Source organism: Megalobrama amblycephala, linkage group LG3, assembly GCF_018812025.1.
Source record: "Megalobrama amblycephala isolate DHTTF-2021 linkage group LG3, ASM1881202v1, whole genome shotgun sequence".
NCBI classification, from domain to species: Eukaryota; Metazoa; Chordata; class Actinopteri; order Cypriniformes; family Xenocyprididae; genus Megalobrama; species Megalobrama amblycephala.
This window is the reverse complement of record NC_063046.1, coordinates 28,477,386-28,492,498: the sequence shown is the minus strand read 5'-3', so window position 1 is coordinate 28,492,498 and position 15,113 is coordinate 28,477,386. Positions and strand designations below refer to the sequence as shown.

Here is a 15,113-nt window from a genome sequence, read left to right as displayed (position 1 = left end):
CATGTGATGTGAATGTGTCGAGGTCGAGTTGTACGGATGGAGGCACCAGCAGAACTGCAACTGATGGAATGTGCTTCAAAGGCAGATCGTGGAGACAAATCACACGACATTGGTGTTCGTCAAAAAACAGTAGTTAAGTTAATTCGGGATTTTTACACGGGTGATGATGATGAGAGAAAAACACCGACATTCTGAATTCAAACGGCAATAAAATCAATCGACTCGTCCCTGTAAATGTTGAAAACACCTTACGTTTTCATGAGAAACAATTACCATCCGAATAGGGCTTGACTCGTTATAAGAATAATAACTTGCTGCAGCTGCTATCTCACCTTCTTCAGCATGTAAAGCACGCAGACCGGCGACGGTGTCGGTGGGTGAAGATAATTGTGAGCTGCCGCTGCAGGCGGGGTCTTACTGGCGCGGATGTTTTATGTGAACCGAAGTAGTTAGTTTTGGAATTTTTGCTGTAAGACTAGCATCCCTTTTCTCCTTTTTAAGCTTATTTTTCCTTTTTTTGCGCACCACTATCACTTTTTTTTATCATTTTGAACACCAGCGAGGCTGAACAAGCAATAAAAGCCAATTTCCCATTTTCTAGTCTACATGCGATAGCATAACACAAAGAGGCGTTTCCCGATGTCATGGCGCAAATTGTAAAGTGATTTTGATTGGACGGTGATTTATCAGTCAGACACATTTTCCAATCATTTTTTCTTGTTATTTTATTAGACACAAATCAACCACTTGTCAATCTCATTTCCTCCAGCCAATCACGGGCCCCCTCTATCCGCGGGCCCTGGGGCTTCAGCCCCACCTAGCCCTTATGTTAATCCGGCCCTGCTCGCATGTACATTTCGACTCAATGTGAATGTGAGCGTTAATGTTTGTAACTGTTCAAAGGTGATCAACTTACCACAGGGTGGCAGACTTGGAACACTTCACTGAGCAAAATCCCACACTGTCTTTTTGCAAAGGGCTCTCGAAGAGGATTCAGATTGCATGGGTGCCTTATATCAGGACTGTTCACACACTGATGAGACATGCACACACAAACAGACACAGTCATACTACAGTGTTTTATTTAAAGCTACCGCCAGATCTGAGACATTCAGTAGGGCAAAATCAAATGTTTAGTCATCTACCATGTGAATGAAAAAAAGTGAGTATTCATGTTTTGCATACACTACAAATTAAAAGTTTGAAATACTTTTTTTAAAGATTTTTTTTTTATGTTTTTGAAAGACTTCTCTTACACTCACTAAGGCTGCATTTATGTATTTGATCAAAAGCAGTAATATTGTGAAATATTATTACAATTTAAAATAAATGTTTTCTATTTTAATATATTTTAAAATGTTATTTATTCCTGTGATGACAAGGCTTGAATTTTCAGCAGCGATTACTCCAGTCTTCAGTGTCACATGGTTCTTCAGAAGCCTTTCTAAAGCTAAAGAAACATTTCTTATTACGTTTACACTTACATTTTTTTATCAATGTTAAAAACAATTATGCTTAATATTACTGCTTAATATTTTTGTGAAAACAGTTTTACATTATCATTGAAATGAATACTTTTTGTTCAACAAGGATGTATATTAGAATGATTTCTGAAGGATCTGAAAATTCAGCTTTGCCATCAGGAATAAATTACTTTTTAAAATATACAGGGAGTGCAGAATTATTAGGCAAGTTGATTTTCTGATCATATTTTTTTCCCAAGCACATTTTACCAATTCCAATCCACATCAATCTTAATAACTACTATTAATATTGTTTTTAATCATTTATAAGTGATATATAATTGTTCATGAAGGCTGGAAATGAAAAATGCCTTATATTCAGGTGTGCAGAATTATTAGGCAAGTTTTCTTTTACAGGCAAAATGAGCCAAAAAAGAGATTTAACTCATACTGAAAAGTCAAAAATTATTAAATACTCATGAGAAGGACGCAATACTAATGCAATACTAGAAATTGCAAAGTTAAAGCATGACCAAGGGACAGCAAAATGCTCATTGGGTCAGCGGGGTCAGACAAAAACAGGTGGAAAAGAAAAGACACATGTTAACTGCAAAATAATTAAGAATTAAGGTGAAGAATTAAGTGTGAAACCATCAGGAACCCTTTAGTCTCCAGCGCCACCATTTTCCAGAGCTGCAACCTACCTGGAGTCTCCAGAAGTGCAAGGTGTTAGGATCTCAGAGACTTAGGTTAGCTAAAGAATCCTAAAAAATGACCTGCACTTGATAAGAATCACAAGCTGAAGTGTTATAAAATACATGAAGACTGGGTTTTAATAGGGCTTATAGACAGACAGCTTGAGAATGACTCCTGATGGACCAGCACCACATCCTCTTGTACCACTGTTTGAAGAATTTATCCAGAATCTGGCAGTAAGGTGTTTGAGTTCACTTTTAGTCCATCTCTTATCCTGAAATGTCTGTCTTGCAGAGATGGACTAAAAATGATCTTCCAAAACTTACTGCCAGATTCTGGAAGATAAATTCTTCAAACAGTGGTAAAAGAGGATGTGGTGCTGGTCCTTCAGGAGTCACTCTCAAGCTGTCGGTTTATAAGGCCTATAAAAACCCAGTCTTCATGTATTTTATAACACTTCAGCTTGTGATTCTTATCAAGTGCGGGTCATTTTTTAGGATTCTTTAGCTAACCTAAGTCTCTGAGATCCTGAGACCTTGCACTTCTGGAGACTCCAGGTAGGTTGCAGTTCTGGAAAATGGTGGCGCTGGAGACTAAAGGGTTCCTGATGGTTTCACACATAATTCTTAATTATTTTGCAGTTAACATGTGTCTTTTCTTTTCCACCTGTTTTTGTCTGACCCCGCTGACCCAATGAGCATTTTGCTGTCCCTTGGTCATGCTTTAACTTTGCAATTTCTAGTATTGCATTAGTATTGCGTCCTTCTCATGAGTATTTAATAATTTTTGACTTTTCAGTCTGAGTTAAATCTCTTTTTTGGCTCATTTTGCCTGTAAAAGAAAACTTGCCTAATAATTCTGCACACCTGAATATAAGGCATTTTTCATTTCCAGCCTTCATGAACAATTATATATCACTTATAAATGATTAAAAACAATATTAATAGTAGTTATTAAGATTGATGTGGATTGGAATTGGTAAAATGTGCTTGGGAAAAAAATATGATCAGAAAATCAACTTGCCTAATAATTCTGCACTCCCTGTATTCAAATAGAATAGTTACTTAAAATTGTAATAATATTTCACAGTATTACTGTTTTTACTGTCCTTTTTGATACAATAAATGCAGCCTTGGTGAGCATAAGAGACATTGTTCAAAAACATAACAAACAAACAAAAAAAACGTAATTATTCCAAATTTTTGACCGGTGTTGTATGTGTGTTTATCTGTTTGTCATGCCTCTGCTGCTGTCCAGCTGTTGCCAAACTCTTGTGGTGTTGACGAATCGATGTTCTCTGGTGTTCTCATTTCATTCGCTGTCTTCTGATCAAAGTTCCCACAAAGACCAGTAAGCTTGCCCTAAAAATATCATAAACACACAAATTCAAACTTGTAAGGTAATCAAAATTCTGCAAATGAATGATTTGCTACTCAAAATTACAAATTTACACTTGTAGTACAGCAGCCAGCAACACATTTCACCTCTTTGTGTGCGTTTTTACCTGCCAGCGTGGTCCAGCTTGTATATGTACGGTAGTTTTTCTGTCCCACAGCACTGTGAGGTCTTCCCCAAGCAGATGCACAATGGTGTAGTATCCTGCTTGCCAGATATATACTTTCTGCCTGTCAACCACACTAGATGGATTCTGCACATGAACCATATCCGCGGATTATTATCAACCAATGTTACCTCAAATAATTTCACACAAACCAATGTTTCAGGAAACATAAGTTACAGATGCAACACTATCATTCCTTGCATTAAAATTATATTCACCAATACGCAGGGGCATTGGAACGACCTGAAAGTGGGTGGGGCATATTATAATCCTCAGCCTGGCTTATGAATATTTATTAGGCGACAACTGTAGGCACTGCTTTTTAATTCTAACATAATTAGAATGTTTATGTTTTACAATTGTAAGGTTTTATGGAGAGAGTGAATGAGAAAGAAAAGTTCACTCACAGGTTTGCCGGTGTCATCATCAAACACAATGAAGGATCGACCCGCAGAGATGAGGAGAGATTTCCTGCAGATCACGCCACTATCAAAGCAGTCAACATTTTCTGCTGTGACAGTCATCATTGCATCTAACGAGCTCTAACACATACACAGGAGCACACATTAGTAGTCAACAACAATGCATACGCCAACACATTTTGTCTTTTTTTATAAGAATGAGTTATGAGATATCTGGATCTGTTGCTAAAAGCTCACCTTGACTAAGTACACCTTGCATGCACCAATATAATCAAACAGGAACCCATCAAACGTTCGGTAGTGTCGATCTCCATATGTAGTACACATTGACGGACATGGGCGAAACTCACACTGGAACGTGCCATGCTGACACACACTGCAAAACACTCACATTCAGATCCTAGAAACAGCTTCACTACACATTTCGTCTCTTAACTTCTCCCTCAGGAGACGGTAAGTGAATGTTTCTGTGACAAATTTGGAAAATTACACTGTTAAGTATAATAGTTTACCTCAAAACCATAATCCAAATCATTGAAGTGACCAAAATTCAAGTGACCGCATGATCCTTGATATAACTAATCTAATTTTTCTTATAGTATATGAAAATGTAGTATAGCAAACTGACTGGTGTAAAGACATGAATGAAATGCACAGAATGTAATCTCACCACTGATGGCATGGGGACGATACTCTGTCTCCTGGAAAATATTCTTTCCCTTTCCACAAACACGGACATGCCTGTGGCTCAAAACACTCATCACCATGCTTGAGGAGCCTGAAATACACACATGCACATGCTGAAACAGCGCACAGGATGCATGTGTGAATGCATCTACAAGTACTGTATGTGAGTCCAGAAATCATGCAAGTATGATGCAGGAACTCTGAAGATTCTGCCTGAGACAAGAATATTTGGATGGGTGGAGGGATGAAAGAAAAATCGCACTGGTCACATGAGAAAAGCAGCCGATTCTCATTCTCACAGATCCAAAGAGCTTCTCTCTTTCTCTCTCTCTCTGATAAAGATCTTGTAATATTGCAGTGAATCATTTCCATTGGCCTGAGGGTCTCTGAGAGTTCCCAGCACACTGTCTGTTAGAACTGAGTAAACTTACACCCCAGATAGACAGGCGTTAACAGCTCTCTTTATCCCACAGCCAGCACGCTGGATCACTTACGGCCATCAAAGAATGCATGATCACCTGCTCCTGTTCTGCATGCATTAATTAAGAGTCAGAGAGATGGATCCATAACTAAACAATCACGCACTCCATTGCTCAACAATTATCTTCATGCACCAGTGATGCTGTTCTCTCTCTGTACAAAGCAGACTCGAGAAAATAAAACCATGGCTCAATCAAAAAGTCAAAGGGCTGAAATTACAGAAATACTGAAAAGAAGGTTTTGTATGCAAAATTATAATAATTGTTTACAAATTAATTTTCCATTTTAAAAAAAGTAATTGCGAGATGAGTAAACTCAAATGCCTTATGTTGGATTGAGCACAACTGATGGGGCAGAAATTCATATTTCATTAATATGGGTGGCTGTCATTAATTGTCAACTCTTCTACTAGAATAAAAATTAGAAAAAAGAGAAGCTAATTAGCTGATTATTTTCTTAAAACATATACCCCCGGTATCACAGACAAGGCTTATGCCTAGTCCCAGACTAAAATGCATGTTTGAGCTGTCTTAACTGAAAGTAACATGCACAGACATTTCTTAAAATATGTCAGTGGCATTGTTTTGTCTCAAGATGCACACCAGTAATGTTTTTTTCTAAGGCATGTTTATAAAAGCTACTTAAATGTCATAATTGAACTAAGGCCTAATCATGGCTTAATCTAAGCCCTGTCTCTGAAACCAGGCCTGAGTATTCTGAACGCAAACAGTCATTTTGCCACATTAAGAATCTGTCTATCATGTGTGGATCATGGATTTCAGCCAAGACGATATTCCCAGATTATATTCCCAGTTTCCTTTGATTAGCCTGTTCAGGTGTGTTTAATTATGGATGGAACTTAACTCTGCAGGACAGTGGACTTCCAGAACCGGATATGAGGAACCTTGGTCTATACTGTATGTCCATGTTTTCACAAATACCCGTAGTACGTACTGTACATTTTTACATAAACCCCGACCTCTTATGCAACACAAACTACTGTATGCTGATACTCATTATAACAAACTTCACAGATTTCCTCCAACCAAGCCTCACAAAATTCAACAAGGATATCACTAAAAAAACACTGAATGAAGGCTTGTCACACTCAGATACTGTTAAATATCATTTAGTTCAACTTGTATGAAAACTACATTAATTGGTTAAATCAGATCACAAAATCTGTCTATGAAATGAAAACAAAAAATTACAATATTAAAGCAGATAATTCAGTTTAAGCAACTTGAAGTGCATGAATAGAAATGAAAGCAAAACCTCTGGGTGAACATACAATGAGCACCATGACCATCAAAAGGCTTCAGGGAGTTAAACACACTTTAGAGACTCAACTGTGGCATCATTTTCACTGTGAGAGCTCTAATCTCAGACCCAGTGAGATGCATTACACTTAAGAAGACGTAGAAGGTCATATGCGTTGATCCCTGACCTTAACCCTTAACCCTAAACCTGACCCTAACCCTAAGAGAGAAAACAATTGTTCAGAAAACATCCGTATTCACACAAGCTAAAGGTCTGCAGCAGAGCACAGCAAGAGCGCAGAAACATAAAGATGGCTTTCTTTTCTTGTAGTTTCCTTTCTTTCTTTTTGTCTTGACAAATGAAAATGTGTTGATTTTGAAGTATGGACTACAGGAATGTCTTTAAGCGGCTTATCAGTTATTTGATCCAGCTGTGCACCTGTTTACTACGTAAATAAGCATCGCTGCCATTAACCACTTTGCTTGAGGGGTGGAGGAGGGGGTAATTATTCCTTCTCATTAGTGCAGGAATTCCCCTGCTCACAAAAACAGTCCTATAACTGCTGCTCCCATGAGAGACAGGAATATCAGCATCACCCTTAGCTTAATGGACAGAGAGAAAAAGAGTGAGAAGAAGTCAGACTATGCTGAAACATCTTCAACAATCTTTAAAGTTACAGAAAAACGTTGCGCTCAGTGGCCAGTAACCAATCTGGTGTGTGTTTTCTCAAAGCATCATTAGCCAAATAAGGTCGCAAGTTTTGTTGTTACCAACATAGTTAAATGATTTGGCCTTTCCTGAAATCATAGTTCCATTGGCAAACAGCATCTTGTGGTTGGAACTACAGCTCTTGAGCTGCATTTAGAACCATAGTTTCTTGTTAGAATGACATGTGGACTTAAAGGTGCTAAAGAGGATGTTTTGTTTTATACATTTTTGCAATATTACTTGAAACTGTCTTTACTAACTGATAAAAGACTATTTATTAGGTGCACTGAAAGGAATAATATTAATATACATCATCTGTGCACGAGGTGGGGCCTTAAAAACATCAGCCAATCGTTTACGCGATCATCGCATAAACGATTGGCCCTCTGGCTTGTCAATCACTGCCATGACGTTCCTTGTGAGAGACGAGCACAGCTTTCCACACTCCACAGGCGCTGATTGCAATGTTTTTGTCAGGAGACAGGAATAACAACTGCAGATTATGAGTTACCTGCGGTAAGTCCGACATAATGAATCCACGAACACGACACAGCGAATGCCGGTGGTAAACACTCGTGTTGCAATACTCGTGCACGAGTTTTTGGGAGGCGTTCCCTCGAAATTCTTACGCATGCGCTCATTTCAAAAACTCAGTAACAGTCTTTGGTTTCTCAGTCGACGAAAAGATCCTCTTTAGCACCTTTAAATAGTTCATGTTCTTAAGCGAAATAAGCAAGCTAACATCCATTATATTCTATATCTTTCATTCAATTAAAATATATATATACATTTCAGTCTATATATTTTAGCATGTCAACAATCAGCGGGTTTTTGAAGTATGCGTATGTATAAAAATGTGTAAGGGACGCTAGAGCATGGTGTAAGAGGGATGCGGCAATGAATCAAACTCCAGAGAATAAAAAATAGTAAAATTGTCCTCAGATGCCATGTTTGTTACAGCTGCACCTCAGAGAAATTACTTTATAGAGAAAGCTGCTGTATAACAGAAAGACAAATACTCCTGTCTTCAGTAATTAGCAAACTCATTTTCTGGGCATGAACAGGTGCACCGAGGAATTCAGCCTGCATGTAAGGTCTAGCTCACATATCAAACATACACACACACACACACACACACACACACACACACACACACACACGTCTGGTTTACTATCCTTGTCCATAGACATAACGGTTTTTCATAATGGTATTTCTATCTCCCTACACTAACCCTACCCCTAAACATACTCATCACAGAAACATCACTTTCTGCACTTTTACATTTTCAAAAAAAAAAAACTCATTCTGTATGATTTATAAGCTTGTTTCCTCATGGGAACCTCAATTTAGGTTCCTACAGTAAGGTGACATGAGTCCCCATGAGTCTGTGTGAATTCAGACTGAAGTCCCCACCGTGATAGAAAAACATGTACACACACACATGCGTGCACACATTGGGTTTTCATGTGTTATGGGGACATAGTGATTTTTTATACTGTACAGACGGTGTATTCTATCCTCTAACCCTAAACCTACCCATCACAGAAAACTTTCTCTGTTATTACATTTTCAAAAAACACCACTTAGTATTATTTATACGTTGTTTTCCTCATGGGGAACAAAAAGGACAAGGATTTCAGATATAGCCATCTTTGTGGGGACACTTCCACTCCATGCTCTCAGAAGAAGACAGGTTGTGACTGTGCATGTATGTGTCGGTGTGTGGAAGAGTATGGCTTTTGGAAAGTCCCTGGAAAAGGTCTGGAGGGCTCATGACAACGTTCCAGCGGGCAAACAATCAAATACTTTACATTCAGCCTTTTACAGTCACTTTAGGTGCTTTCAATGTATTACAGCAGATTGACAATCAGCAATAAATTCCTTCTACATCTTTTTATCTCTTTTTAAGCTAATCTTTGCTAAATAGGTTAAAATATTCAATGGTTCACATTTACTTGAGACAAACTCATTTAATTTTGATACATTTTTCAGATAACAAAACTTTATATCTTAAGTCATTTATTATCTCAAGTAAATGTATCTTGATCTATAAATGTTTAGATATTTGTACTGGAAAACAAAGCAAAAGTACTGTGGAAGAAAATAATTTTTGCAGTGTAGATGGAAGGCTGGGTTGGACTGAACGTAACCTTATGCATGCAGATTTTTTAATAGTAAATTAACAACAAATTTTCATTTTTGGGTGAGCTATCCCTTTAACTCAAAAAGACAAGATTATTTGTTCTATCCCAATGACAGATATTAATTTTGCTAGATTCTTTGTCATTTTGTTTCTCAAGATTTATCAAAGTAAATCCAGATTTAAGAATGTTCCGATATTAGAAATGGAAAACAATACAAAAATATTGAGGAACAAAGCTTTTTTTGCAGTGTAATATGATTTTGACACACCTGTTGTGGACATTCCTTTGCTAATTTACATCCTGTATATAACATCCTGCTGCTACTGTACTGCTCCACGAAAATGATGTTAGACCACAAGTATGGCGCATTTAGTCATTTCCAGACTTATCAATAATCTCATCACTTCTTCTCATTGTGGCATAAGGGGCCTTTGTACCATATTTACACCAGCCCAGATGCCAAACTATCGAGTTGCGGGAATTTATTAAACACTCATGACAGAATCTCAGCCATGATATTTCCTTCCCATGATGCTCTGTGTAATAGTTTTCTGTTTAAAAGGTCATTAAGTCAGAAGAATGTGAATCACACTCACTCACACACACTCAGCCATCTAAAATATCACATCCCCTCTGTGTGCAGTGGAAACTCTAGTTGCTCTCCAGATACATCCGTGACCTCACAGCCCTTTCACTACGTGACTGATGAATGTTCATGAGAGTTTTTCCTGTTGTATTGAGAGTATTAGATTGCCTTTGTAATTCAGAATTGGTGAGGTCCGAGCATTAACAAACCAAGTGTTATACTCATCCTCAAATTCATAAACAAATCTAAAAATCTATAATTAAAACTTAAAAAAATAATAATAATCTAAATCAAAACTGTAACAGGAAAAACAACTGTCAATTATATATATTAAGAATAAATTAATCTCAAAGATTAATAGTGGAATCCATTCGACACAAATATTTAGAAGAAAATGTTCAGCAGACACTCCTATCTGCAAAAACCAAACAAAATGTGAGCTGCTTAAGATCTCACAGATCAAAAGACTTTCGCAAATAAACTAAAAATCCAGAACATGGCATATTCCCAGACTCTCTGTTGCTGGTTGTGGTGTTGGTAAGAGGATAACTTAGACAAGGTCTTATCATGCTGTTATGGCTGAGGATGGCTTTAGGAAGTTAAGCTTGTGATATGGCACTTAACCTCAGTTTGCTTGTGTAGACACTGGCATTAAATGTATCAGATGACAAAAATCCATCTATAGAGCAAGAGTCGTGCTCTCTGAGGCCCCTTTAGTGGGAACGTGACGTGAGGGGGAAAAAAGAAGGGGAAGTGAAGTTGAGCTACAAAGAACTCTTTTCACCTGCTGTAGACAGCAGCAAAGGTTCCCACTGAGTCAGTGGAGACCCTTTAACTGATCTGTATCGACATCATCACCTGCTCCGGCAGACACCATCTGAGTGAGACCTCAACATGTAGAGCAAAATGTCATCTGGCCATGAATGTGCGCCTGGGGGGTTTGTGTGCTTCTGCAAATTTACTTTTCTTGGTATGTATCTGCCAGTGAAAGGATGTTTGATTCAATATTTGAATGCAATAAGAACACTATTTGACCCAGATTAGCTAAAAATCTCAGTGTGTGCATGTGTAATGGAAATGAGTAGTTCCTGACGCTACTCAGGCGATTCCACCCACTAAGCTTAGCCATGGATCACTGCCTCATCACACACATAAATACACATACAGCCATTCACCTACTAAATCCTCCACATCACACAGAAACATCTAACCTTTAAATATATAAAAAATATATCCTGCCAAAACAAATGAGGAATAAACACACTCAGGTACTTTTAAAGAGTCCTCAGTGTCTGTAAAAGTGTTTAAATTGGCTAAAATGCAATTGGCAGACATTGAATAGATGACACCAAAAGCAATCACATTAGAACTCAAATTCTGCCAGAAACATGTAGTTCAAGAAGAGACTAGCTATCTAGCTATTGGATAGCTATCTGATTTGTTAATACGGTTCCATTTACACTTGGCCACATAAATGTGTCTCCACAAAACAAATATAAATCCGATCTTCAATTCCCATGCTATATGTAAATTTTAATGGAGTTCACATCAATGAAAGCAACAGATATGCACTGCATTTCATTTATCATCATCTAATTTCAAGATCAAAGACACAATAGGAGAGAGAGTGGCAACAACCGGATGCATTTACACTTTGAAGTCACCACCTGAAGTGGTTTGAGTAACCAGATTTAAATCTGGTTTGAAAGCGTTTTGGAGGGCATGTACACACTGCAAAAAATGCGGTTCTTACTTAGAATTTTTGTCTTGTTTCCAGTCCAAATATCTAAAAATTCTTAGATCAAGAAGCATTTTCTTGACAAGTAAAAATTATTTTCTTTTTTTAGGAAAAATAAGTCAAAATAAGTCATGAGTTTTTCCTTAAAACAAGCAAAATAATCTGCCAGTGGGGTAAGTAAAATAATCTTAATCCAAACTGAAAACAAGATTATATATCTTAATTTTGGTTTGATACAAGATTATTTTACTTACCCCAGGCAGATTATTTTGCTTGTTTTAAGGAAAAACTCACTTAATTTTGACTTATTTTTCCTGAAAACAAGAAAATAATTTTTACTTGTCAAGAAAATGCTTCTTAATTAAAAAACTTTAAGATATTTGGACTAGATACAAGACAAAAACTAAGAACAGTATTTTTTGCAGTGCAAATGGACTTCATGATCGGATAGCTATCCCATCAGAGAAAACACATGGCATGACCATGTGTAAACAGGCCCTAAAATAGCTGAGTAGTGAATGGTACAATAGCAGCATCACAAAAAGTACCATGACAGTCCCATGTTTTTTGACATGGTACCATAATATCATGGTAAACTTGTGTGCTTTAAAAAAAATCAAAAGCACATATAGTATGTATCAAATTGTATCAAATAACATGGTACACTTTTATCAATATAAATATGTGCATAAGATTCAATGGACACTGAAGCAAGTGTCCCACTGAAATAAGGAGTCCACTGCAAATACCTGAAAACATAAATTTTTTTTGGTGGAAACCGTGATATGTTTTTTCAGGATTCTTTGATGAATATGAACTGATTCCAAAGTTTTGAATGTCATAGTGTGAATGAACATTGTATGTGACTGACAGCATTTGACATTTAAATTTTGGAAACAGATGCATGAGTCTGTCATAACACATTCAGTTTAGCGTTTATAATCTTGTTTCTTGCCTACTGCCATTAGTAAATATTGCAAAGCTCCATTTGCCACTGGTATATGAATATGGTCCACCACAGTATGTTTTTGTAAGTAATAACAGACACCAAGATTGCAGACAGCAAAGACTCCACTCACCCTGCGGGACAAGCACAGCCAGGCACACACGGCTCATGAGCGGAGCAGGTGAGGTTCAGCAAATACGACTCGCAGGTCTGTTCACAGGCTAAACCTTTACTGGCCGAAGGGCCGTCTACTCGGTTCCCGCAGTCCTCATAAAACTGCCCTGGTGGGCACAGGGTATCTGAGAGAAGAAAGAAAGAGAACACACACTGAACTCCAGCACTGTAGATATGCAAATTCAAACAAGCCGCAAACACTGCAGACATTCAAAGAGTTTTACACGGGTAAACGACATCAAGATGCTGAAATACAACACTCACCAATAATTGAGCTCTGGGAAACGAGTTTTCCATCTTGGCAAATTCTGTTGATGTTAAAAAAAATGTTAACTGATGTGAGGCAGTGAGTGTATATGCTGTGATATACAGATATAAAACATTACCCTGCCCTGACAAAACACTACTTTTTATGGAGAGTTTGGCAGTGTGGTGATGTTTAATATGAATGAATAAGGCAGTCTTACTGTACACCTGATGATGTCATGATCACATCTCCAGGAGAGTAGTCAGCACCGAGAAAACTGCATGGACACTCACTCCTGTACCACAATATATAAAAAAATTATTCAACTCGGAACCAATATATGCAATAACATATATAAGAAAAAAATTGAACTGAAATTCTAGACAATTTAGTTAAATAACACACAGTCAAAAGTGACAATGCTGCATGAGCCAATCACAAGACATTGGATGCTTAATGAGTGAGGATGAACATAGTGATGATTCATCTTGTGTGACTTCAGCCAATGCAATCTCTCTGAGCTGTTTAAAAGAGTTGAACTAGTATAGTAGTTGGGTTAGAGGTGAGAGACTACAGGCCTACTAAAGGCCTAAGTGCAGCGGTTGAGTCTGTAGTAGAGAAAGAGGCCTTCTCTATCACATCCCTGACTTTCTCTTAGCCTCTGCCAGCGTGAGTGCTGTAACTCTAGTACACACTGAGTATGTGGCAGTGGGACACGGGACATTTAAGGGAAGTGAACCCATGTGAGGAGGCTAAAAGCGTTATACAACACCTGAGGTTGTCAGGTCCATAACATTTTACAGCCTGTTTGAACGAGGACTGCAAATAACTTTACTCTCACACACACTAGATCACTCAATCTAGGTCAAAGTCATAAAGCTAATGTTTAAAAAATTTTTGCTTATTTATTATTTTTTTAAATTCTGTCATTAATGACTCATGTCGTTCCAAACCCATAAGACTTTTGTTCATCTTCAGAAGACAAATTCATTAAAAATATCTTCATTTGTGTTCAGAAGATGAACAAAAGTCTTACGGGTTTGGAACGACACGAGGGTGAGTAATTAATGACAGAATTTTCAGTTTTGGGTGAACTAACCCTTTAAATAAAGTAAACAAGCTTGTCAGAGCTATAGCCTTGTGGACACACTGTATAGCGCAGTAGTGCTTTGGGTTACCCGAGCTGTTTATATACCATTGTGTTAAGATTGGCAGAATCAGATGATCATTATTCTCATGAAGTTTCATTTGGAAATCCAATTCTAAGTACTGTATTCAAATGTAATGGATCAACACAGTTTTAACAGCTGTAAAGGGATAGTTCATTAAAAAGGAAACTTCTGTCATTATTACTCATGTTGTTCCAAACCCAAAGAAGTATTATGATGCAGTTCATAGTCAGAATATCTGTTAAGCTCCAAAGAAAGCACTATAAAGTACAATAAAGTAGCTCATTGGACTTTTACCGTGGCACACAGGTGTGTGTATGCATGTTGAAGTATGTTCCTTCCGGACACACGCAACCCTCCTCACACTCATCTCCACACGGCTGTGGGAGAGATAGAAACAGGCAGCGACGCTGACATGAAGACACGCAGACTCCATATTCCATAGTAGACGGACACAGGATGGCTGCAAAAACATTTACACACAGACCAGACACATATACATTTTATTCTCATGTACAATGGAAATGTGAATGCACTAGTGATTAGCACGGTACTGAAGCTCATGTACTCTACCATTTAAAAGTGTGGCGTGATATTTTTTCAGCAAGGATGCGTTAAATTTATAAAAATAACAGACTGATTGATCAAAATGTTAAATTGTTACAAAAAAATCTGTTTCAATGACGGTCCTCTGGGCCTGTTTTGCTTGTGGGGCGGGACTTATGAGGTATTCATCATGTAAAAAACACCTGCAGAGTAAGATATAAGAGTTTTTGGTTCTCTGATTTGCCCCCTTTCTGTTAACCTCTGGTTTTTCGTTAGTTTTGGGTTG

At 37.7% G+C, this 15,113-nt stretch overlaps 1 protein-coding gene across 1 annotated transcript in view; it reads right to left on the bottom strand.

Moving 5' to 3' along the window:
* Window positions 1-15,113, bottom strand: part of otog (otogelin) — a 46,378-nt gene that overhangs the window by 17,307 nt on the left and 13,958 nt on the right. Inside the window, 10 exon segments of the mRNA XM_048184873.1 lie at window positions 917-1,033; window positions 3,401-3,520; window positions 3,664-3,807; window positions 4,128-4,262; window positions 4,380-4,518; window positions 4,813-4,920; window positions 12,825-12,990; window positions 13,130-13,173; window positions 13,333-13,407; window positions 14,579-14,744. Of these exon segments, the coding sequence (XP_048040830.1) occupies window positions 917-1,033; window positions 3,401-3,520; window positions 3,664-3,807; window positions 4,128-4,262; window positions 4,380-4,518; window positions 4,813-4,920; window positions 12,825-12,990; window positions 13,130-13,173; window positions 13,333-13,407; window positions 14,579-14,744 (1,214 nt within the window).